Source organism: Macaca thibetana, chromosome 4 (genome assembly GCF_024542745.1).
Source record: "Macaca thibetana thibetana isolate TM-01 chromosome 4, ASM2454274v1, whole genome shotgun sequence".
NCBI classification, from domain to species: Eukaryota; Metazoa; Chordata; class Mammalia; order Primates; family Cercopithecidae; genus Macaca; species Macaca thibetana.
Genome location: NC_065581.1, coordinates 72883446 through 72905221, shown reverse-complemented (window position 1 = coordinate 72905221; position 21776 = coordinate 72883446). Strand labels below are relative to the sequence as shown.

Sequence of the window (21776 nt, the reverse complement as noted above, 5' to 3'; positions counted from 1 at the left end):
CTCAACTACAGTTACTATTTGCATTTGTAACATAACAAAAATGCTAAAATAATCAAAAGATTTCAAACTGTAATCACCTAACTGTGCAACTGTTCCAGGTATCAGGTTACCATTAAAGAAATTCTCAAATCCATTACAAAAAATGGTTTTTCATATATATCTATTATACCTGGGAATATTCTAAAGCCAGCATCATATCTCCATTGTACTTTTCATACAGCAATTTGAAATCCTTCACAGGTGTAACAAAACTGCACACTTACCAACACCTTGGAGCCGACTTAACCTTACAGGATTAATTTCAACTTTTTGGACATGAGGTGGGTATTCTTTCCTAAAAAAGAAATTTATATAGTTTTATTCTAACAGGAAATACAGTTTTCAAAATGAAAAAGTTAATGGCATACTTACAATAAGCTTATTAAAAGCAAATCATAGCTTCTTTGCCATATAAAGAGTGATACTATAAAATAACAAAACTATACCAATAAATGAAACTCAATTTGTAAAATTTTACTGTAAATTTTTTTTAGTTGTTTAAAAACAAATAAATAAAGGAATAAACGTTGAACGAGATTGTCTTGAGGACAATTCCAAAATCAGAACAAAAAAACATTATGTACAAGACCAGCAATCATGGAACAAGCATTTAGTCTTGTAGTATGATTACATTATGTCAGGGCTATAAGTACATTTGTTTTAAAGTATTAAATTCCACTGTTAAACTTCAAATACATACAATATCATGGATTTTAAACATAATCCTTAGTAACTAAATACCGTATCTAAATACTACATCCAAATACTGCATCTATTTGAACACGAATAAACACTGATTTTGGGGGAAAAAAGCAAAATTTCGGGGGAAAAAAGCAAAAACCTTACGGCTAATTGTAGGATAAAAGCATTAGAAAAGGGGAACTGCAAAAAGTGCAATAGACCAGGGAGTTACAAGAGCTACTTTCCTACTCTAAATAAACCACATAAAAATAAAAGAGGCTATTTATTTGTAATTCTATTCACACTGGTGATCCAGTAATGTAAATCATAGCTTTCATTTCATTAAAATCATTTTACTCAAACAAAAATTTCAAAGAAATTTTCTTGCAAGAATTTAATATTCTTATATTACAAAAAGTCAAAGCACTTGAAGTGAAAACAAAATATGAAAATAACAAAAGAAAAAATACTATGGGCAGAGACAGTAGTGTACTTACTTTTTTTTTTTTTTTTTTTTTTTGAGATAGAGTCTCACTCTGTTACTCAGGCTGGAGTGCAGTGACGCGATCTCGGCTCACTGCAAGCTCCGCCTCCCAGGTTCACGCCATTCTCCTGCCTCAGCCTCCCAAGTAGCTGGGACTACAGGCGCCCGCCACCACGCCTGGCTAATTTTTTGTATTTTTAGTAGAGACGGGGTTTCACCATGTTAGCCAGGATGGTCTCGATCTCCTGACTTCGTGATCCGCCTGCCTCGGCCTCCCAAAGTGCTGGGATTACAGGCGTGAGCCACCACGCCCAGCTGATAGTAGTGTACTTATAATAGCAGTTAGAAAATAGCATCATGTGCCATGTGTGCTTTGTATCTATTAATTTCTTTAATCCCCCCAATAACCTTATATGACATATTATTAATACTTTATAAATGAAAAAACTGAAATGCAATGAGGTTAATCAACTTATCCACAGTCACACAATTAAGTAGCAATGCCAGAATCTGAATCCCAGCAAATTGCACCAATATCAAGCAGAGCAACATCTGGTACAACTGGGCAATTTCCACCCTGAAAAATTTGAAATTTGTGAAGATATGCATTATGAAAATGAGAATTTGCCTGAGATGTAGTAGTAACAGTCTTATAAGAAAAAAGGTAGGTTTTTAGTTCCTAACTTGGGATTAAAATAAAATGCATATTTTCAAATTCCATACACTCGCACACTAAAGAGAACATAATATAGTCTTATTTCCAAATCCAGGTTTACCCAGATTTAGTAAAAACAATTGACATAAATCATCTGAGACAGTAAATCATACAAGCATGTATAGAGATTGATGAAACTATTAATGCAGTGCTCTTGCAATTTGAACCTGTGTACTGAACCATCCACTGTGAATGAGGGACAACATGCTGAATACATCATATGATAGCCACAATCTTACCAAGTATTGTCACATTAAACTAATGTGTATACTTCCCTGTATTTCCAGAATTTATGGCCACTGTTTTCAATATTTGCTATATTTTTTCCTATAAAAGCAGGGCAAATTAAAGTTCTGTTTTTTAAAAATTACAATAAATTGAAGAAACAGTATCTTAAATACAAGAATATAAAAATTTCAAGATAAAAATGTGTTTGATAAAATTAACTACCTAGCCCTATATTATTTTCTCCAAAATTCAGTTTTAAAAACTTTTTGCTAGATGATCTAAAATGAAAATTTACATTTTCTTTTTTTTAAATTTTGAGACAGAGTCTGGCTCTGTCGCCAGGCTGGAGTACAATGGCACAATCTTGGCTCATTGCAACCTCTGCCTCTTGGGTTCAAGCGATTCCTGTGCCTCAGTCTCCTGAGTAGCTGGGATTACACGTGTGTGCCACCATGCGGGGCTAATTTTTGTATTTTTAGTAGAGACGGTGTTTCACCATGTCAGCTAGGCTGGCCTCAAACTCCTGGCCTCAAGTGATCTGCCTGCCTTGGCCTCCCAAAGTGCTGAGATTACAGGCGTGAGCCACCGCACCCAGCCGGCATTTACATTCATTTCTCAATTTGAGGATTCCATTACTCTTGCAGGTATAAATTTCAAACTCCAAACTCGTTGAAAATCAAGGCTAGGATTTAATCTCAGTGGCTATTTCTCTTCTACTCCTAACCAACCAGATGCAGAGAAGCTCTACTGTCATCTGCTGTCTTCCTGTGTAGGTGGGGTAGAATTTTTGCTTCTTAGGGTTTGTGTCTGTGTAGCTTCAGAGGTCCCATTTCATAAACCCAAGATTTTTACAAGCTGTTTAAAATAAACTAAAGAGCATTTTATTTCTCTATCCTGAATTGTTTAAATAACATCAGAATGCTCTGTTCATTAAAAGTTCGAACAGCCTCAGTTGTGAAAGTCTATTTATTGTAGTAAACTAAGTTTGAAAAATAATATTAGATTTGCAGAAAAGTTACGAAGACAATTCAGAATACTCTTGTATCTCTTACCCTAATGTTAACACCTTAATATTTCCATCACACATGTCAAAAAAGAAACCATCACTGGTACACTATTATGAACTAAACTCTAGCCTTGGAAATTTACTGGCTGGGCAATGTGGCTCACGCCTGTAATTCTAACACTCTGGGAGGGCAAGGCCGGCAGATCACTTGAAGCCAGGAATTCGCAGCCAGACTGGCCAACATGGTGAAACACTGTTTCTACTAAAAATACAAAAATCCGGCAGATCACTTGAGGCTATGAGTTTGAGGCCAGACTGGCCAACACGGCAAAACACTGTTTCTACTAAAAATACAAAAATCAGCCAGGCATGGTGGTGCGTGCCTGTAATCGCAGCTACTCAGGAGGCTGAGGCACAAGAATTGCTTGAACCTGGGAGGCGGAGGTTGCCGTGAGCCAAGATTGCACCACTGCCCTCTAGCCTGGGCGACAGAGCCAGACTGTCTCAAAGAAAAAGAAAAAAAGAAAGAAAGAAAGAAATTTACCAGCTATTTATAATACCCCATTTTTGTTCCAGGATCCAATCTAGGATACAACGCATGAAGTCATCATGTCTCCTTAATCTCCTTTCTGTGTTTTTCAGTATTTAGAAGAGAACTCATCAGGTATTTCATAGAGTGTCCCTTGGTCTAAATTATAATCCAACTGTTATCAGTTTGGCTATTTGGGAGCTCTTTCAGTTGGCTCCCGTCTCCCTCTGATATAACTACATCCTTTTGGTGTTTTTTTGTTTTTTTTTGTTTTGTTTTTTTTTTTTACTGTGATAAAATATACATACACAATTTACAAGAATATGAAATACTTTACTAATTCATGTGTCATCCATGCTAATCATCTCTCTAGTGTTCCAATTTTAGTACAGGTGCTTTTGAAGTGGGCACTCTTAATTTGCTGAACATTTTCTAGGTTTCTGATACCACACTCATTCTGTGTCTGACCTATCACAACCCCAGAATCAGCCATTTCTCCACATTCCTTTTAGTGGAGACTGGTTCTTAGAAACCAGGATCTGGACACCATTTCTCTTTTTGTTATTGTTGTTTGCCTTGCTTTAATGATAGCTCTTTTTATTAATCTTTCCATTATTACAAAAGATGGCCAAATATATACATTTCTATGAAAATGAATCCTCTTATTTATTTTACAGTTAAAATCCATTATTCTTATTTAACTGATAAACCAGTTTAATTTTCAAGATATATTAAAATCTCCCACAATTGTATTCATTGTTTTCATTTTTTGAGATGGAGCCTTGCTCTGTCACCCAGGCGGGAGTGCAGGGGCGCTATCTTGGCTCACAGGTTCAAGCAATTCTTGTGCCTCAACCTCCCAAGAAGCTGGGATTACAGGCGCATGCCACCATACCTGGCTAATTTTTGTCTTTTCAGTAGAGGCCGGGTTTCACCATGTTGAATTTCTTGAATTTTAACTATTTTAGGGGAGGCTTTATATTTACTTGTTATGTTCCTATAAACTGTGCCTATTACAAAATGTGCTCCTTTATCCTGTCTACTGCTTTTAATCCTTAACTCCATCTCCCTTGTTACTAAAATTCCACTCATGCTTTCTTTTTGTTTGCATCTCTTGTGGCTCTAAAGTTACTTCCACATTATTATTTTGGTATGATGCTTGTAAACAATGTAGTATAGCTGGGTGTAATCAAATCAGCATGTCTTTTACTAAATATACTCTAATACAGTCATTATAACTGCTGATAGGACTTGTTTTCTTTTCATCTTACTCTATTACTTTTTATATTTCTATTTATGTTTATTATTTCATTTTGTTTCCTCTTTTCTCCTATTTTTATACAATATTGTTTGCACAACATACTCTTTCCCTTCCTTATTGAATTTAACAAATGAATATAGATACCTTCCCTCTCAACGCTTATTACACTTACCAAGATTCAAATGATTTCCTCAAGCAAATTCTATTATATCCCTAATGGGATGAGACCTTCAAAATCTTTTTATTTTTCCACCTTAACCCTCCCAATCCCCTTCTCCCCCGCCGAAAAGATTGGTTTTGCTTCTGTCTTTCTAACGCCCCAACTCCTAGACCTTGCTGAGATAGTTTTAAGTACTTACAGACTATTTGATTTTCCTTTGTTACACATCTCTATTTAGAGAGGAACTTGCCCAGCCTTAACTGAACTGGCACTGATTTAAACTTCTATTTGTGCCAAATTATAAATCCTATGCAAAATATTGTGTTTAAAAATCTCAAATATTTATCAGGTAACAATACTTCCCTACCTTAAATACTCTGAAAGCTTCTATTGCAGTAATATAAAATCCAAAAGCTTCAGATCACCTTACAAAGCCTTTTATCACCTAGGTCCTAGCCAGTCTCTCCAAACCCATCTCATAACATTGTCTCCTTTGCTCTCTAAGCTCCAGCCTTAGTTGTCCCTTTTTTCTGTTCTTCGACATGCCAAACTCATTCCTGGATTAGTAACTTAGCACAACCTCTTCCCTATCTGGAAAAGCCATTCTTATGATCATGGCACCGCCAATTCCCCATTTAGTCTTTAGTTAAATGTTAGCTTCATAGTAAAGAGTTTCCCTGAATATGCAATTTAAAGAAATCGTACTGTCAGTCTATCACATCACCCATTACACTTCTCTACATAGAAATTATTATTTCATGTTTTACTTATTCAGTATTAGTCTTTGTTCCATAAGAAAGTAAACTATAGGACTGCAGGGATCTTGTCTGTTTTATTCATCACTGTATCCTTATGCCTGTAACAGTAGGTTCGATAAATACTTGGAATGAATAAAAGTGTATGCCTCAAAGGCAGCATGTAATCAAAAATACCATTTCAAACAACTGTAGAAATATTGCTGCCATGTCATCACCAAGGATGGTAATGCTGTCAAAACTGAAGCACTGGCCACCATGCCCATGCAGAGCCATCATATATCAATTCAAAATATTAATCCATCAGCTGATATACAAATGTCAAAATTCACGCATTTGAAAGGCACTATAGACTCATTTTTTTAAATTGATTTCACAATTTGGTTGGAAATTAAAAATAGCTGGACTTTCCGGTTTGTTTACTGTCTTACTACCTATACCAGGCCAATTATTTTATTTTTTTGTAGAGACAGGGCCTCACTATGTTGCCCAGGCTAGTCTGGAACTCCTGGGCTCAAGAGATATTCCTGCTTTGGCCTCCCAAAGTGCTAAGATTATAGGCGTGAGCCACCATGCCCAGTCCAGAGAAGCTACTCTTATGGATACCCACTTTAGAACAATTATGATCATTTTACTTTGAAACGTTCAAAGAAATGTGTGTGTTTTCTTAAACACTTTTCCATGCCATTGTAGCACTCAAATATCCCCTAAACGCCAGTGTTCTTACAAAGAGAAAAAATAATGACAGAAGAAGACTGATCACAAGATTCTCTTACTTTTCAGTCAGAAGAGAATACACTTGATGTTTAAAGTTTTAACTCTAAGCTTAAGGTGTTCTAATACATTTCCCTGCCCCCCATCTATTAAAGCAGAAAAACAAGAGTATTATCACTAAAATATAATGACAAAGATTCTGATAATGTAACTGAAAGCAATTTTACTACTAAAGCATTGAAATATTCTATTTTAAAAGAAAGTAGTCACTTATTAGCATAAATATAACCATTCATAGAAAACTGTACATTCAGAATGAGCCTAAAATACCACCTATATAAGCCAAATACCATGTTGTATTGTCAACAAGTTTCCTTTTATTCTAGAGAGTAGAACTGTGGATACTATAGGCTGAGAAGGGTGGGGGAGGAGAGGATGGAGAGAGGTGGGTTAACAAATACAAAATTACAGCTAGACAGGAAGAATGAGCTCTCACTTTCTGTGGCACTTAGGGTGAATATGGTTAACTATAATATATGTTTTCAAAAAGCCAGAAAAAGGGACTTTGAATGCTGACAACACAAAGAAACAATAAATGTTTGAGGTGATGGATATACTAATTACCCCGATCTGATCATTACACATTGTATACCTATATTGATATATACTCTGTATCCCATAAATATGTACAATTATTACATGTCAGCTAAAAATTTAAAATTAAAAAAGTTTTAATTATAAACTCTAATTCAACAAATATTTTTCAAAACATATAAACAATTTTATATTTTACCACTATATCCATGCTCTAATTTCTTCAATATTAAGCTTACCTTTCTTTTCGGTCCAGACTGCTTAAAACATGAAAAAGAAAAAAAATGTAAGAGGCAAGACCTCATTGTTGATATATCACTGTAGTTGTAGTAACTATAGTCATAAGGCAAAACTATAATGTGATCAACTTGTTTTAAATACATTATATACATATATAAAATACACGAGGTTTTGAGTCATGTCTAAATTGTTTTTCGATTTCTATCAATACACAAAATAAACAATCTTTTTAGATATTTAACAGGAAGATGAATACACAAAAATATAAAAAATTCTTGAAAGGGCTTTAACTATCAAATATTTGAAGATATGTTAGAACACAATATTCCCTGCTATTCTCCAAGGATCTGTTCCAAGACCCTCAGTGGGTGCCTGAAACGGAGGATAGTACCGAATCCAATACACCAAAATGAAGCATTGGTGGAAACATTTCATAAACAAAATGGCTGTCAACCACATTTTCTGATTACGTTGCCAGAAGATGAGCAAATGTTTTTGTGAGCACACGGGGTTTTTGCTCCGTATACTACACTTGGTTTTATCATATGCCTGAGAGTGTTGCTACATAGCACCAGAGTTAGCCTGTCCTTTCATGTTTAATGCCATGGTACCTCCTTTGTACTTCTATGAATAGTATGTACTTTCCTCACCTGGACATAATTCTCAATATCGGAAAAATTCAATAATGACATCATAGCAAATTTAGAAACAATCTCAGTACTAAAAAGGGAATGGTTAAATCAAAACCACAAATAAGGAGGAGACTACTGTTGTTACAGAAATAGACTTCAAGAAACAATAGCATTTCCTAGAAGTTATAAAATTTGTATTGGTTCCGGACTGATCCTAATATCAGGTATGATTATTTCCTTCGGAGTAAGAAAAAAAAATTGTTAAGGCTGAAACTTTTGCACGAAAGTCTTAGATTAAATACGGTATATGATTTGGGACACAAGGAAAGGCCTATAATTTAAAATCATGGCTTCTCATCACAAGTCCAATGTATAAAAGTTGCACCCTTCTCCATAGTTCATGAAAACTCCAAAATGCTATTAACATCAATTACTCAAGAATGAAATTATATAATCCCTCAATTTAAAATAAAATGAGATTCACATCTAATATTATTTCTCCTTATAATAAAAGGAATGAAATATTTGGAACTATCAGCAAAGCATAAATTGCAAAATCCCCAAATTCCTTTATCAATTCTTATACTCCTATCATGTGGAGTATGCAACTACAATATTGATTTAATCCCAGCAAATGAAGAAAAAAATATATAGTAACTTGTTTTTACATGAAAACATTAAAAACACAAATTTTTAAAAATTTTTCAAAAGGAAAAGCATTATAAATGTACATGAATATATCTGAAATTTTATCTTTGCTATTTAAAAAAGAATAACTTGCATAAAATAAATGTTAAATGACAGAAAAACAAGGTAATATAATCACATCCCTATTAAAGAAGCGAAGCAAGATATAAACATAAAAGTTTAAATCTAGTCTATCCTATCCTATGTATTTATTTCTTATACAGCTGTATTTCCAGAAAAAGTAAAATGAAAACCAAAAGTTAGGCATTAATACCTAATGTAGCCATTTCCAATTCTATACTGCTGTGCCCAAGAAATAAGAACAGTTTAGTACTCTCTTGTTTTTGTTTTTGAGATGACAGGGTCTGGCTCTATCACCCAAGCTGGAGTGCAGTGGTATAATCACAGTTCACTGTAGCCTTGATCTCCCTAGGCTCAGGTGATTCTCCCACCTTGAGCAGCTGGGACTACGGGTGTGCACCACTATGCCTGGCTAATGTTTGTATTTTTTACAGAGACAAGGTTTTGCCATGTTGCTCAGGCTGGTCTTGAACTCCTGGTCTCAGGGTATCCTCCTATTTTGCCCTCCCAAAGTGTTAGGATTACAGATATAAGTCAACCATGCCTGGCCTTGGTTGTTTTTTATACTCACCTGTACAGAGGAAAGGAAATAGGTAGAAGAACAGAGGTAGAAGAAACGGGTTAGGTATAATGCTTCCCAATAAGCCAAGGGAGTTAGGAAAAGGAAAACAGTAAAAATTAAAAAAATATATATATACAAAGACACACACCAATGCTCATTTTTCTTATCCTTAAGAAAAAATGCATTCATTATAATATATCTGATTAACAAGTCATGGAATTCTTACAAGTATCTTCGATATGTGTTTTTATCAAGACCTGCCTTAGAGTTGCTTACATATTAAAATAAAACATAAAAAATGGGGAAAAGTCATTATTAGTAATGCAGGACTTTGTAAAAATGTCAACTTACATTCTTGTTGGACTATTTCATACAATATAGAAAAGAAAAATTACCTTCAATTAGTACTGTAACTGTGGCATTAAAAAAAAAAAAGAAAAGAAAAGAAAAGAAAGGGAAGGGAAAAAGACTAATAGATAAATTCTGGTATCATTGATCTCATTTACAACTTCAAAAATTCTCTCAAAATGGGCCAGGTGTGGTGGCTCAAGCTTGTAATCCCAGCACTTTGGGAGGCCAAGGCGGGCGGATTATTTGAGGTAAAGAGTTCAAGACCAGCCTGACCAACACAGTGACACTGCATCTCTACTAAAAATACAAAAAAAAAAAAAAATTAGCATGGTGGTACACACCTGTAATTTTAGCCACTCAGGAGGCTGAGGCAAGAGAATTGCTTAAACCCAGGAGGTGGAGGATGCAGTGAGTGGAGATCACACCACTGCACTCCAGCATGGGCAGCAGAGCGAGACTCCATCTCAAACAAACAAACAAACAAAACCTCTCAAAATGGTGCTTTTCACTAATAATTAAATATTACTTATTCCAAAAGCCCATATTCCTATTTATGAATTACATAAGCTTTCATAGCTATCCATTTCCCCCTGAGGGGGAAGACTAGATGATAAGAAGACTTATAAGGACCTTATAAGAATATTATCTATACTTAATAAAAAGTCAAAGTGTAAGTGTAAGTAAAACATAAACCCATATAATGTGTTGTTTCAACAAGTCTGATTGGAGTTAGGGGCACGGATGGTATGTATAGACTTTTAAACTTCTGCATTTTGTTTTTTTTCCATACTTCTCTACCATTATTAGTGTATAAACAATCTATCTTTTAAATATGAATTTAATTAACAGCTGGAATAGTAGTTAAGAAAATAGACTGAACCTTAATTATGTCCCAAAGACTAATCTAATGTGATATTTTACCAAACTTCACTCATTCTGTTTAGATAAAAAGGTGTAAAGCACTCGTTCCCATATATGACTAAAGAACTACAAATTACCCAGATTTTAGCACATCTGATTTACTTAAAAGACAAGATATACCACTCACCCCAAGAATACACTATGTATGAATTACCAGATTGATGGCATTTGTTTTCATTTCAAATTATTATAAGACTTGAGGCAGGTGCAGTGGCTTAGGCCTGTAAACCCACCACTTTACGATGCTGAGGCAGGAGGACTGCTTGCAGCTGGAGACCAGCCTAAGTAACAAAGCGAGACCACATCTCTACAAAAAAATTTGTTTTAAAAGTTAGCCAGGTGCGGTGGTGCATGCCTGTAGTCCTAGCTACTCAGAAGGCTGAAGTGGGAGGATTGCTTGAGACCAGAAGTTTGAGGCTGCAGTGAGCTATGACTGTGCCACCACACTCCAGCCTGGGCAACAGAGCAAAACCCTATCTCTATAATTTAAAAAAAAAAAAAAAAAAAAAAAAAGACTTCAGAAAATAAGAACATTTAGGAGAAGCTGTAAAAGCCAATGTGTTTACCCTCACCTGAAGTCTAACAATTGTGCTAAATCCCTGGAAGCAACAATCTTAGTTAAAGCCTTTCTTTGTGCCTTTGAAGATGTGATTCCTCCTGCATGCAGTGTCCTCTTCTACCTGGTACACTCAAAAACTCCTTTAATGTTTCCTTTATAAATTCTTGTTCCCTTCTCTATAGTTTCACTACACATATTTTGTATATCTCTACTGCTGCCCTAACCATGCATGTAATCATTTGTTTACTTGTCTTTCTGTACCCTAATCAACCTCTACTGCAATCAAACTTGAGCCTTACTGGTAGGAATTTTATCATAATCATCTTAATGCACCTCATCTATGCCTGGTATGCAGCATAAAATCATTCAATGTTTTTGAAGGAAGAAAACTGAAAAACTCTCAATGACTTGTCTTTGAACATCAAAATCTTTTTAGTGATAGTCATACTGCAGTTGGAATAAGAAATGCTTATTCTTATACAGAATAAATAAAAGACAAATGTAAGTAGTATCTGTCCTGCTGACTTGATTATACAGTTTTCTGTCCTGCTGACTTGATTATACAGTTTTCTTTACTGCCCCTAATCGTTAAGAATTTTTCAATCAGGATTATTTCTTAAATACAAATTAACTCAGGTTGTTGATTTTAACAATATTTTAAACATTTTACCAATATATACAAGTTCATATTAACTGAATCTAATCTTTTATGTAAATGAGCAATAATACACATGCAAAATGTTATAGGTGTTGACACCTAGAGTAAAACAAATCGCAACCCAATTTCCAGACTGTTAACTGTTTTTTTTAACATACCAATGAGGAAATGAGGAACGGAGAATAGGTCACTAGTAATTCTAAACTAACAGACAACTTCAAAAGCAAAAATAATGTAATAATTTTGGTTATAAATGAATCACCTAAGTTGACTGTAAGGTTTAAATTAGTATTTCAAACTTAGACTACATTATCAGAATATTAGGACACCTTTATCAGCAATGGTTTCTATTAGTATCATCAGTGCATGAGCACGTGTCTACTCTTTTTCTCTCCCCTAATTATTCTCCTTTTATTATTTGTTCTCATGTTTTTGCCACATGTAGGCCAGAGAGCTTGATTTGTTTGTGTACTTTGCAGTAGAGCAAGCCAATTTTTGGTATGCATAGTAATTTCTTTGTCCTTTTAAATTTTTCAAGTATCTTATGTGAACACTATTTGATACAATAATATATTTAAGGCAAAAAAAAGGTTGGTTTATCGCGAAGTGTGAGGTTACTTAACGTTTTTAAGTAAAAGAGCTGATGGCACATCTATGTAAACAGAAAAATATAGCAAGGTTCAGGACATGTCTTCTAAATGAGTCTAGATTTTACATTTTTAAAAAATGAAGAACAGCATCTAAAATATATGCCAAATTTTTAAACGTTACTAGTTATAAGGAACTGTTTATAATGCAATAAACAGATTATTTATTTAACTCTTTTAGCCTAAGAATTTCAGTCAACTGAAAGGTCATGTAACATTCCAAAAATGGTCCTCCAAATGTTACTTTCATTATTTCGAGTCAAGCAGTACTTTCAAGATCAATGAGAACTCCTAAATCTAACTAAAACTACAAAATAACATTTTCTCCAACATTTAAAACTAATGTGACTTGTTTTGATGCTATGAACTTTTATAAGCCTTATAAACAAAGTATGGTATTAACTGTAATTTTACTCTTCAGAGCTAAACCACCAACTGAAGATAGTTAAACACTGTAAGGTCATTATTGTAAATCAGTTTAATTTAAATATCATCTTAGAGTCTCTGGATTATAATGCAATAGAATAGGTCTTATTGAAAAATTCTCTATTTACAGAATGTGATTACTCAAAAACAGATATAAAATAACATAATTTCATGTCATGAATTATTTCAGAGATATATCTCTCTACAGACAGTGAAAACAGTAAGTTTTCACAAAGGAAAAAAATGGTTAAAAAAGGTGAAAACCTATTGAAGAGGATGCCATGTATATACTAACCAAAGACAATTAGAATTCTTACCTTTGGGCTGCTGTTTTTACTACTGGTATCTGTGCATGAGCATGATGAAAACGTCTACCATGAACTACAGTTCCAGAACATAATGACGTATTTTGCGTATTTTCACTGCAGATTCAAGAAACACAAAATAATTTGAACATGGAAAAATTATATACACATTTATAAAAGAAATCTTTTAAAATCTGAACACACACAAAAACCTTTACCAATAATAATTTTAAAAATTTATGGATAAACCCAATTGTCTATTGGGAGTTTTCCATTTCTTGAATTTGTCTTTCAAATGTTTCCAGTCCAATTAAAGAAAACTAAAAAAATAGCAGATCACCTGAGGTCAGGAGTTTGAGACCAGCCTGGCCAACATGGTGAAATCCCGTCTCTAATAAAAAATACAAAATTCAGCCAGGCATGGTAGTGGGCACCTGTAATCCCAGGTACTCAGGAGGCTACAGCAGGGAATCATTTGAACCTGGGGAGGCGGAGGTTGAGAAAATTTAAAAAATAAAGCAGAATACTAAAATAAAAATCAGGAGTCCTAAATACTATTTCTGATTTTGCCACTGACTTGAAAGTTACTGAGCTTTTATGTACTTCATTTGTCTATGTGTAAGTTGAGACAGCAGAAATAAAAGTGAGTTTCAACCCTATTTCTGAGTTGCTACTGATACCCAATCCTACCAGTAACAGTAGTTCACTACGGTAACCAGTAGGAAAGGTGGGTTATTTCTGAAAAAAGGAGGAATAAGAAATTTTTAAGTCCCCTATTGAGACAATCCTGATTAGTATTTCCTAAAGGAGACATGACCACATCACTCTATTGTGCTTCTTCAAATATTATGACTGAGATTCTACTAAACGTATGAAAACAAAATCATGAGATCCCACCCTAATAAAGTATTTCTTGCAATGTTTTATTCAGAAACAAGAGACAATGCAATCAATCCTACTCCTAAGATTCAAAGCAAAGAATCCATATACTGGGACCATGCTACCTCTTGGCCCTCTTGACAAATTCAGAAGAAAAGGTACAGGTTGGGCCTGTTAGCCTCAAAGTTTTTGGTGTCAAACTCTTCCTTTATCTTTTCTATAGGATGTGTGGTGAAGTGCCTATACCTCAATTTCTTATTGTTGCTCAACATGTTAAGTCCAATTGGGTTGCCTTTCAAAGTTTTAAAACTTTCAGACTTGTTTCGTCTTACATATGTCTTCAAGATGAATTCACCAGAACTATTAGCAACAATTTCAGATCGACGATTTAACTGTAAAAAAAGATCCAGAAATATGAGTCGATAAATGCTATAATGTGATAATCTATCAACAACTATTTGAAAACCATTTAAAAGTAGTGAAAACGTACAGCTATTTAGAATGATGGTGGATAGCACTGGCATGGATCTAAGAATGATTCAACTGCCTACTTTTTTTTCCTAAAGACAATGCAAATTTGTAAGAACATGGAGGTTTATTGTATTACTTTCTTTTTATGTAAATCTCTCCAAAGATATTTGAGACAATTAGGGTAGAGGATCTTAGGACAGCTTTCTCCAGAGAGTAAAAAGTAAGCATTTCCCCTGCTTATCAGGCCTTGCTGCTATCTGGAGAACACTACAGCCAAATATGGCAATCGGCTGTCATTTCAACTTGTGCTTTTGTGTAAGAACTTTTGCCTTAGTATCAAAGTTTCTATACAGACAGAAATTGATACTTTATACTTCAATAGATGCAAATAATAGTATAAACATATCAGTAACAATCACTTTAGAGAGATCACAGTATATAACGGGCAAAAGGAGCAAAATAAATTTGTAAAGATTCTTTTATCATACAATTATACAATTACAGGACACAATTTCAGTTCCCAGAAAATTTAGAGACAACTGTTGAATTAAAATACAACATATGTAGGCCGGGTGCGGTGGCTTAAGCCTGTAATCCCAGCACTTTGGGAGGCCGAGACGGGCGGATCACGAGGTCACAAGATCAAGACCATCCTGGCTAACACGGTGAAACCCCGTCTCTACTAAAAAATACAAAAAACTAGCCAGGCGAGGTGGCGGGCACCTGTAGTCCCAGCTACTCGGGAGGCTGAGGCAGGAGAATGGCGTGAACCCGGGAGGTGGAGCTTGCAGTGAGCTGAGATCCGGCCACTGCACTCCAGCCTGGGCAACAGAGCGAGACTCCGTCTCAAAATAAATAAATAAAATAAAATAAAATAAAATAAAATAAAATAAAATAAAATACAACATATAAATTATTTTAGAATCCTGGCAAATCTACTCACCTCCTAATTGTTTTGATTTTCCATCATTTTATTTGTGCTCCTAATTTGGTAATCTACATCAAATTACTGGGAGGAAATAAGGTGTAAATAAGTTTTTAAAAATTTATGGTTGATTATCTCACAGATTAGAGTACTCCCATTAATAAAATCATGATGATATGTTCAGTCTGGAATTGCCTAAAACTTTAATCCACTGCCCTACCCCAGCCTAAGACAGCTTTCCAGGTAATGCAAGCACAGCATCAAGAGAACTACTGTGAATAGATGAATCCATTTGTTCAAAAAGAGATCAAATGACTAGAAAACCAATTACAAACAAGGACTTCACTGATGTCAGACCTGAAACTATAAACATTATTTGCAAAGAAACATCAGTTTACAAAGCTTCAATAACACTGCATTTAATAATAACAAAATGTAGCTATTTCCAGAAAACTGCTAGTGTCATATACTGTGTGAATTACATCATCTCATATAAATCTCATGACAATTCTAGAAAGTAGACAGTATTGGCAAGCCTAGAGTCTGCTATTCTGTCTGGTTAACATACAACTTATCCAACAATACTACATAGTAGTCCCCCTTTATCTATGGTTTTGCTTTCTACGGTATCAGTTACTAACAGTCAATTGCATTCCAAAAAATATTTTAATTTAGCCACTCCTCTGCTAGTACATACTAAGATTGTCTCCAAAGTTCTTCTATGGTATCACTGTTAAGCTTTTCAGAGATTATGAATAACACTCAGGCAAGGGAAGTACATACTAATTCATAAATGCACCAGGGCATAAAACATGAAAGGACAGCTTAACTCTGGTACTATGTAGCAAAGCTGTGGGGCATAGTTAAAACCAGGTATTACTGTCCAGAGTGTTTAAACCCACACGCTCCCAAAAACAAAAACAAAAAATATCTGCCTGTGTTCTGGCAACACAATTAAAGTGTGGGTGACAGTCACTTTGTTTATGGAATGGTTTCACCAATGCTTCATCCTAGGATATATGATTCAGTATTCTCTGGGGTTTCAGTCATTCACTGGGAGTCTTCAAGGGGGACTCTGGATATCAATCTATGAAATACATTTATACAAAATAAACACTGATACAGGGATCAGCAAACTTTTTCTGCAAAGGGCTAAAAGTATTTTAGGCTTTCTTGATCATATAGTCTTTGTATCTACTCAACTCTGTCCAAATACTCAAATCTGTTGTTGCAGCACAAAAGTGGCCACAAACAATTTATAAATAGGCATGGCCGTTTTCCAAGAAAACTTTACTTATGGACACAGATTTGAGTTTTATATTATGTTCACATGTCATGAAATAGAATTCATTTGATTCCTTCTTCCAAGCATTTAAAAATGTAAAAACCATTGTAGCTAACAGACAATAGATTTCAGGCTAGAGCTTTAACATGACAACCCCTGTTTATAACATTAATCATTAAGTAACTAATAAGCATAGCAAGTTACTAGAATTTAAGTTCCACAAGAACAAAAAAATCTGTTTTGCTCCAACACTGTGCTCAATATGTATTTGCTGCATCAATGAATACTTCATTGAGAATACTAAATATGCAAAAAATTATCAATGTTATCTTCCACCCAAAATTATCACACATCATATAATTTAAGTACAAGTACTGATATTCAGGAAGTTTAGCACTGAAGAATATCAGATAATAAGAGAACCTAAATGAAACCATTAAGTTAGAGACATACGTATGTTAAAAGCACTCAAATTCTGAAAAAAAAAAAAAGAATTGAAACAGTAAAAAATTAGACACACTATAGGAAATACAACTTTGAAAGAGAACCAACAGCAGTTCTATAAATGATGTCACTGAAATTTTTAAAAAGTACAAAAAAAAATTCAATGTATGGATTACCTAGCAGCTTAGATAGAGCTAAAGATAAAAGTAAATCGGAAGATAGAGCTAAGGAAATTACTCAGAATATGGTACAGAGATATACTTCATTCCATTAGCCTTTTTTTTTCCCTTTTTGCTTTTAAACATAAAATACAGGTTACGGGATTCTTCCTTTTTTTTTTTTTTATGATGGTTTTATGTCTATTAGAAGGTCTAGAAATAATAATGTAGAAAGGTAAAATCCACAGAAATAATGACTAAAATGTTTTCTTGGCCGGGCGCGGTGGCTCAAGCCTGTAATCCCAGCACTTTGGGAGGCCGAGACGGGTGGATCACGAGGTCAGGAGATCGAGACCATCCTGGCTAACACAGTGAAACCCCGTCTCTACTAAAAATACAAAAACTTAGCCGGGCGAGGTGGCAGGCGCCTGTAGTCCCAGCTACTCGGGAGGCTGAGGCAGGAGAATGGCGTGAACCCGGGAGGCGGAGCTTGCAGTGAGCTGAGATCCGGCCACTGCACTTCAGCCTGGGTGACAGAGCGAGACTCCATCTCAAAAAAAAAAATAAAAAATAAAAAAAAAAAAAAAATAAAAAAATAAAATGTTTTCTTAACTAACAAAAGATATAAATCCCTTAAAAGAAGCACAGTGAAACTGCAAACGCCCAAAGGCAAAGAGAAGATTCTGTGAAAGAGAAGGGGAAAGATATGAAGACACTGTGAACTAAAATAAAGGATTTCTCCTAATTCTACACTCATTTTCAAACGGAGAAACCAGTCTATAATAGTTTAAACCAATGATCCATATGGACCTGAGGAAAGAAAAACAGCTCAGAGCAGTCTGAGCTCTGTGAGGCCCAGAGAGACGTAAGGAATTTCAGTCATAGTCCCCGACCCATGCCCAAAGGCAACTATTTAAAGGTGTTATGTGCTTTTTCTTGCCTGTAGTTTCCTGACTAGCAGATAAATTACCTAAAATGTTGGCCAGGTACAGTGGCTCACGCCTGTAATCCCAGCACTTTGGGAGGTCAAGGCTGGTGGATCACCTGAGGTCAGGAGTTCGAGACCAGCCTGACCAACATGGCAAAATCCCATCTCTACTAAAAATATAAAGATTTGCCAGGCATGGTGATGCATGCCTGTAATCCCAGCTACTTGGGAGGCTGAGGAAGGAGAATGGCTTGAACCCAGGAGGCGGAGATTGCAGTGAGCTGACATCATGCCACTGCACTCCAGCCTGGGCGACAAAAGACTCCATCTCATAAAAAAAAGTTATCACAAGTTGCACATTGTAGTCCTCACTCATTATTTTCATGTTCCAGGAATTTGTGATACAAAGAACAAAGTATGGCCAATCAGTATCTATTGTTAGCTACTTTAATGTAAATTCTTGGTAAACAACTTAGGAATAGTCTCTACTTTTTTTCATTAAAAAACTCACTCGTAACTGCTGCTGATCGAAGCATACATGTGGGACAACTTAAATCTATGCTCCCAGGTTGCAGTCCTCAAATGTGACTCAAATAAACTCACTATAATATATTAATTTTTACTATATTAACTTATTAACTACATTAATTTTGCCTCAGTTTCTTCCTTTAGTTTGACAGATCTATACATTACCTGTAAGCTATTCAAAATCCAGGTAGATATATGTATATATCCCTGGGACGCATAAAGACTTTCTGAAGGATTATCAAGCATGGTAGTCATGGTAATCAACTTTAAATCCTCAATCTGGCTAGCCGTGGTGGCTCACACCTGTAATCCCAGCACTTTGGGAGGCCAAGGTGGGCGGATCACCTGAGGTCTGGAGTTCGAGACCAGCCTGCCCAACATAGTGAAACCTTGTCTCTACTAAAAATACAAAAACTAGCCGGACATGGTGGCACATGCCTATAGTCCCAGCTACTCAGGGGGCTAAGGCAGGAGAATTGCTTGAATCTGGGAAGGGGAAGGTTGTAGTGAGCCAAGATCGCGCCACTGCACTCCTACCTGGGGGACAGGAGACTTTGTCTCAAAAAAAAAAAAAGTACTGTATTGGCAAAAGCATACAGAAAATAACAAGATTTCAGTTTTTCCAATTATTTCTGAGAGTATTTGGTTAAAACAAAACAAAACAAAAAAAGAAACCTAAAAATAACAAGTATACTAGCTATTCAAACCTTGGTAAAGTTTTAGTGTATTTCTCCAAAATCTGGAAGGCCAGGACCTAATGACTGGATTACAAATTATGTTTAATTTTTAAATGTTTGGTCACTATGTAATTTTTGGCATTTAATTCAAAAGGAAAGAACTGTGGCTAGGCACGATGGCTCATTTCTGTAATTCCAGCACTTTGGGAGGCCAAGGTGGGTGGATCACTTGAGGTCAGGAGTTTGAGACCAGCCTGGCCAACACGGCAAAACCACTAAAACTACTAAAAATACAAAAATTAGATGTGGTGGCAGGCGCCTGTAGTCCCAGCTACTTGGGAGGCTGAGGCGGGAGGATCACTTAAGCCTAGGAGGAAGAGGCTGCAGTGAGCCAAGATTGCCCCACTGCACTCCAGCCTGGGAGACAAGAGATTCTGTCTCAAATAAAAAAAAAAGAATTGTACGATAATACTATAGCAAGACTATTTCCATATTTATCTACTTAGAATGTAACCAGGATTTCTCAGCACTTGTGTCTAACAAAAAAGTTTAAAAATAAATTTCCCTCCATAAATATGTACAACTGTTACGTGTCCATTTTTAAGAAAGAGTAAAATTATTCAGAAAGTTTCATTCAGGTAATACGGATTCATGAACAGACGAACTAAATGAATAAAAAGGGAAACCATCAGCCTCATCCATGTTAAAAGATAAATTTCCAATACTATTTTGCATAATAAATTTAATAATTATAAATATCTATAGTAATACTTTTTAGATCAAGTGTTCATTAATCATTATAATGATAACTCAGTTTTTAAAAAAACAAACTTTAGTAGCAGGAGTTTTACTTAATGTTAAGCTTCAGTAAAGTTTATCTTCAGTGAAGAATATCTCTATTAAAGTGCGATAGGATAATAAAAAGATTTTCAATTACATAAAAGTATATCATATTAAGATTCTGTGGGAAAACTGAACAGAAGAAATATGAATTTAAGAGGGAAAAGGCACAATATAAAATTTCTAACTGTTAAAGAAGAGATGGTCCATGTATATTCAAAATAGATGATACTATCATATCAAAATGATCTTTAGAGTTCACTACATAAATCAATGTGTCCTGTAGGTTTTACCTTAAAACATAAATATTTACATTTTAAAAATATGTAATAAAGCATATACTTTTACAAAAAATCATAAGAAATCTGAAAGCAGGCCAGGCACAGTGGTTCACACCTATAATCCCAGAACTTTGGGAGGCCGAGGTGGGCGGATCATGAGGTCAGGAGTTCGAGACCAGTCTGACCAACATGGTCTCTACTAAAAATATAAAAAATTAGCCAGGCGTGGTGGCGTGGTGGTGTCTCCAGTCACTCTGGAGACAGAGGCAGGAGAATTCCTTTAATCCAGGAGGTAGAGGTTGCAGTGAGCTGAGATCATACCACTGCCCTCTGGCCTGGGCGAAAGAGCAAGCCTCCATCTCAAAAAAAAAAAAAATCTGAAAGCTCTATATATGTACATTAAGACCAATGCCCTATATAAGTTAGTGATAGAAAACATCTTTTATTTTTTATTTCTGGTAGAGTCTCATTTTGTTGCCCAGGCTGATCTCAAACTCCTGGCTTCAAACGATCATCCTGCTTCATCCTACCAAGGTGCTGGGATTACAGGCAAAAGACACCGTGCCCACCCACATCTTATTTTCATCTACCCAGTTCACTCCTTTTTTTCTATTTTTTTCTTGTCTATGTAAAGAACACCTAAAAAGCAGCACTTCAGGAAATCCAGATGTTAAAATAAAAGCTAGGAAAACCTGCAGTGGGAAAAACCTTAAGAGTTTTTCAGTATGAAAAACTTCATAAACAAAAACTTAATACTATTAACAGAAAAACATCAAATTCAGTAATTTCCTCAGGCCAGGCACAGTGGTTCACGCCTGTAATCCCAGCACTTTGGGAGGCCAAGGTGGGCAGATCATTTGAGGTCAGGAGTTCAAGACCAGCCTGACCAACATGGTGAAACCCCACTTCTACTAAAATATAAAAATTAGCTGGTTTGGTGGTGTCTGCCTGTAATCCCAACTACTCAGGAGGCTGAGGCAGGAGAATTGCTTGAATTGCTTGAACCCGGGAGGCAGAAGTTACAGTGAGCCGATACTGCACCACCGCACTCCAACCTGGGCAAGAGAGTGAGACTCAGTATCAATAGATAAATAAACAAAATAAATTTCCTCAAATTATGACAAA

The 21776-nt window shown here is 35.4% G+C and overlaps 3 protein-coding genes and 1 pseudogene across 11 annotated transcripts in view; 2 read left to right on the top strand and 2 right to left on the bottom strand.

Moving 5' to 3' along the window:
- COL12A1 (collagen type XII alpha 1 chain) overlaps positions 1-21776 on the top strand; it is a 1021934-nt gene that overhangs the window by 447592 nt on the left and 552566 nt on the right. The gene's annotated exons all lie outside the window — the stretch shown is intronic.
- LOC126952142 (cytochrome c oxidase subunit 7A2, mitochondrial) overlaps positions 1-21776 on the top strand; it is a 1153643-nt gene that overhangs the window by 739855 nt on the left and 392012 nt on the right. The window lies entirely within an intron of this gene.
- Positions 1-21776, bottom strand: part of SENP6 (SUMO specific peptidase 6) — a 110190-nt gene that overhangs the window by 64153 nt on the left and 24261 nt on the right. For 2 of the 6 annotated variants that reach the window (XM_050786493.1, XM_050786490.1), the window contains 4 exons: positions 14361-14506; positions 13248-13352; positions 7406-7426; positions 264-334 (listed from right to left, as the gene is read on the bottom strand). In XM_050786493.1, the coding sequence (XP_050642450.1) occupies positions 264-334; positions 7406-7426; positions 13248-13352; positions 14361-14386 (223 nt within the window). In that variant the 5' untranslated portion in view covers positions 14387-14506. Of the gene's footprint in view, positions 1-263; positions 335-7405; positions 7427-13247; positions 13353-14360; positions 14507-15528; positions 17658-21776 lie in introns of those variants that run through there. The other 4 variants (XM_050786494.1, XM_050786491.1, XM_050786495.1 and 1 more) reach the window with 3 other exon arrangements.
- On the bottom strand, positions 4000-4093 carry LOC126954030 (uncharacterized; annotated as a pseudogene).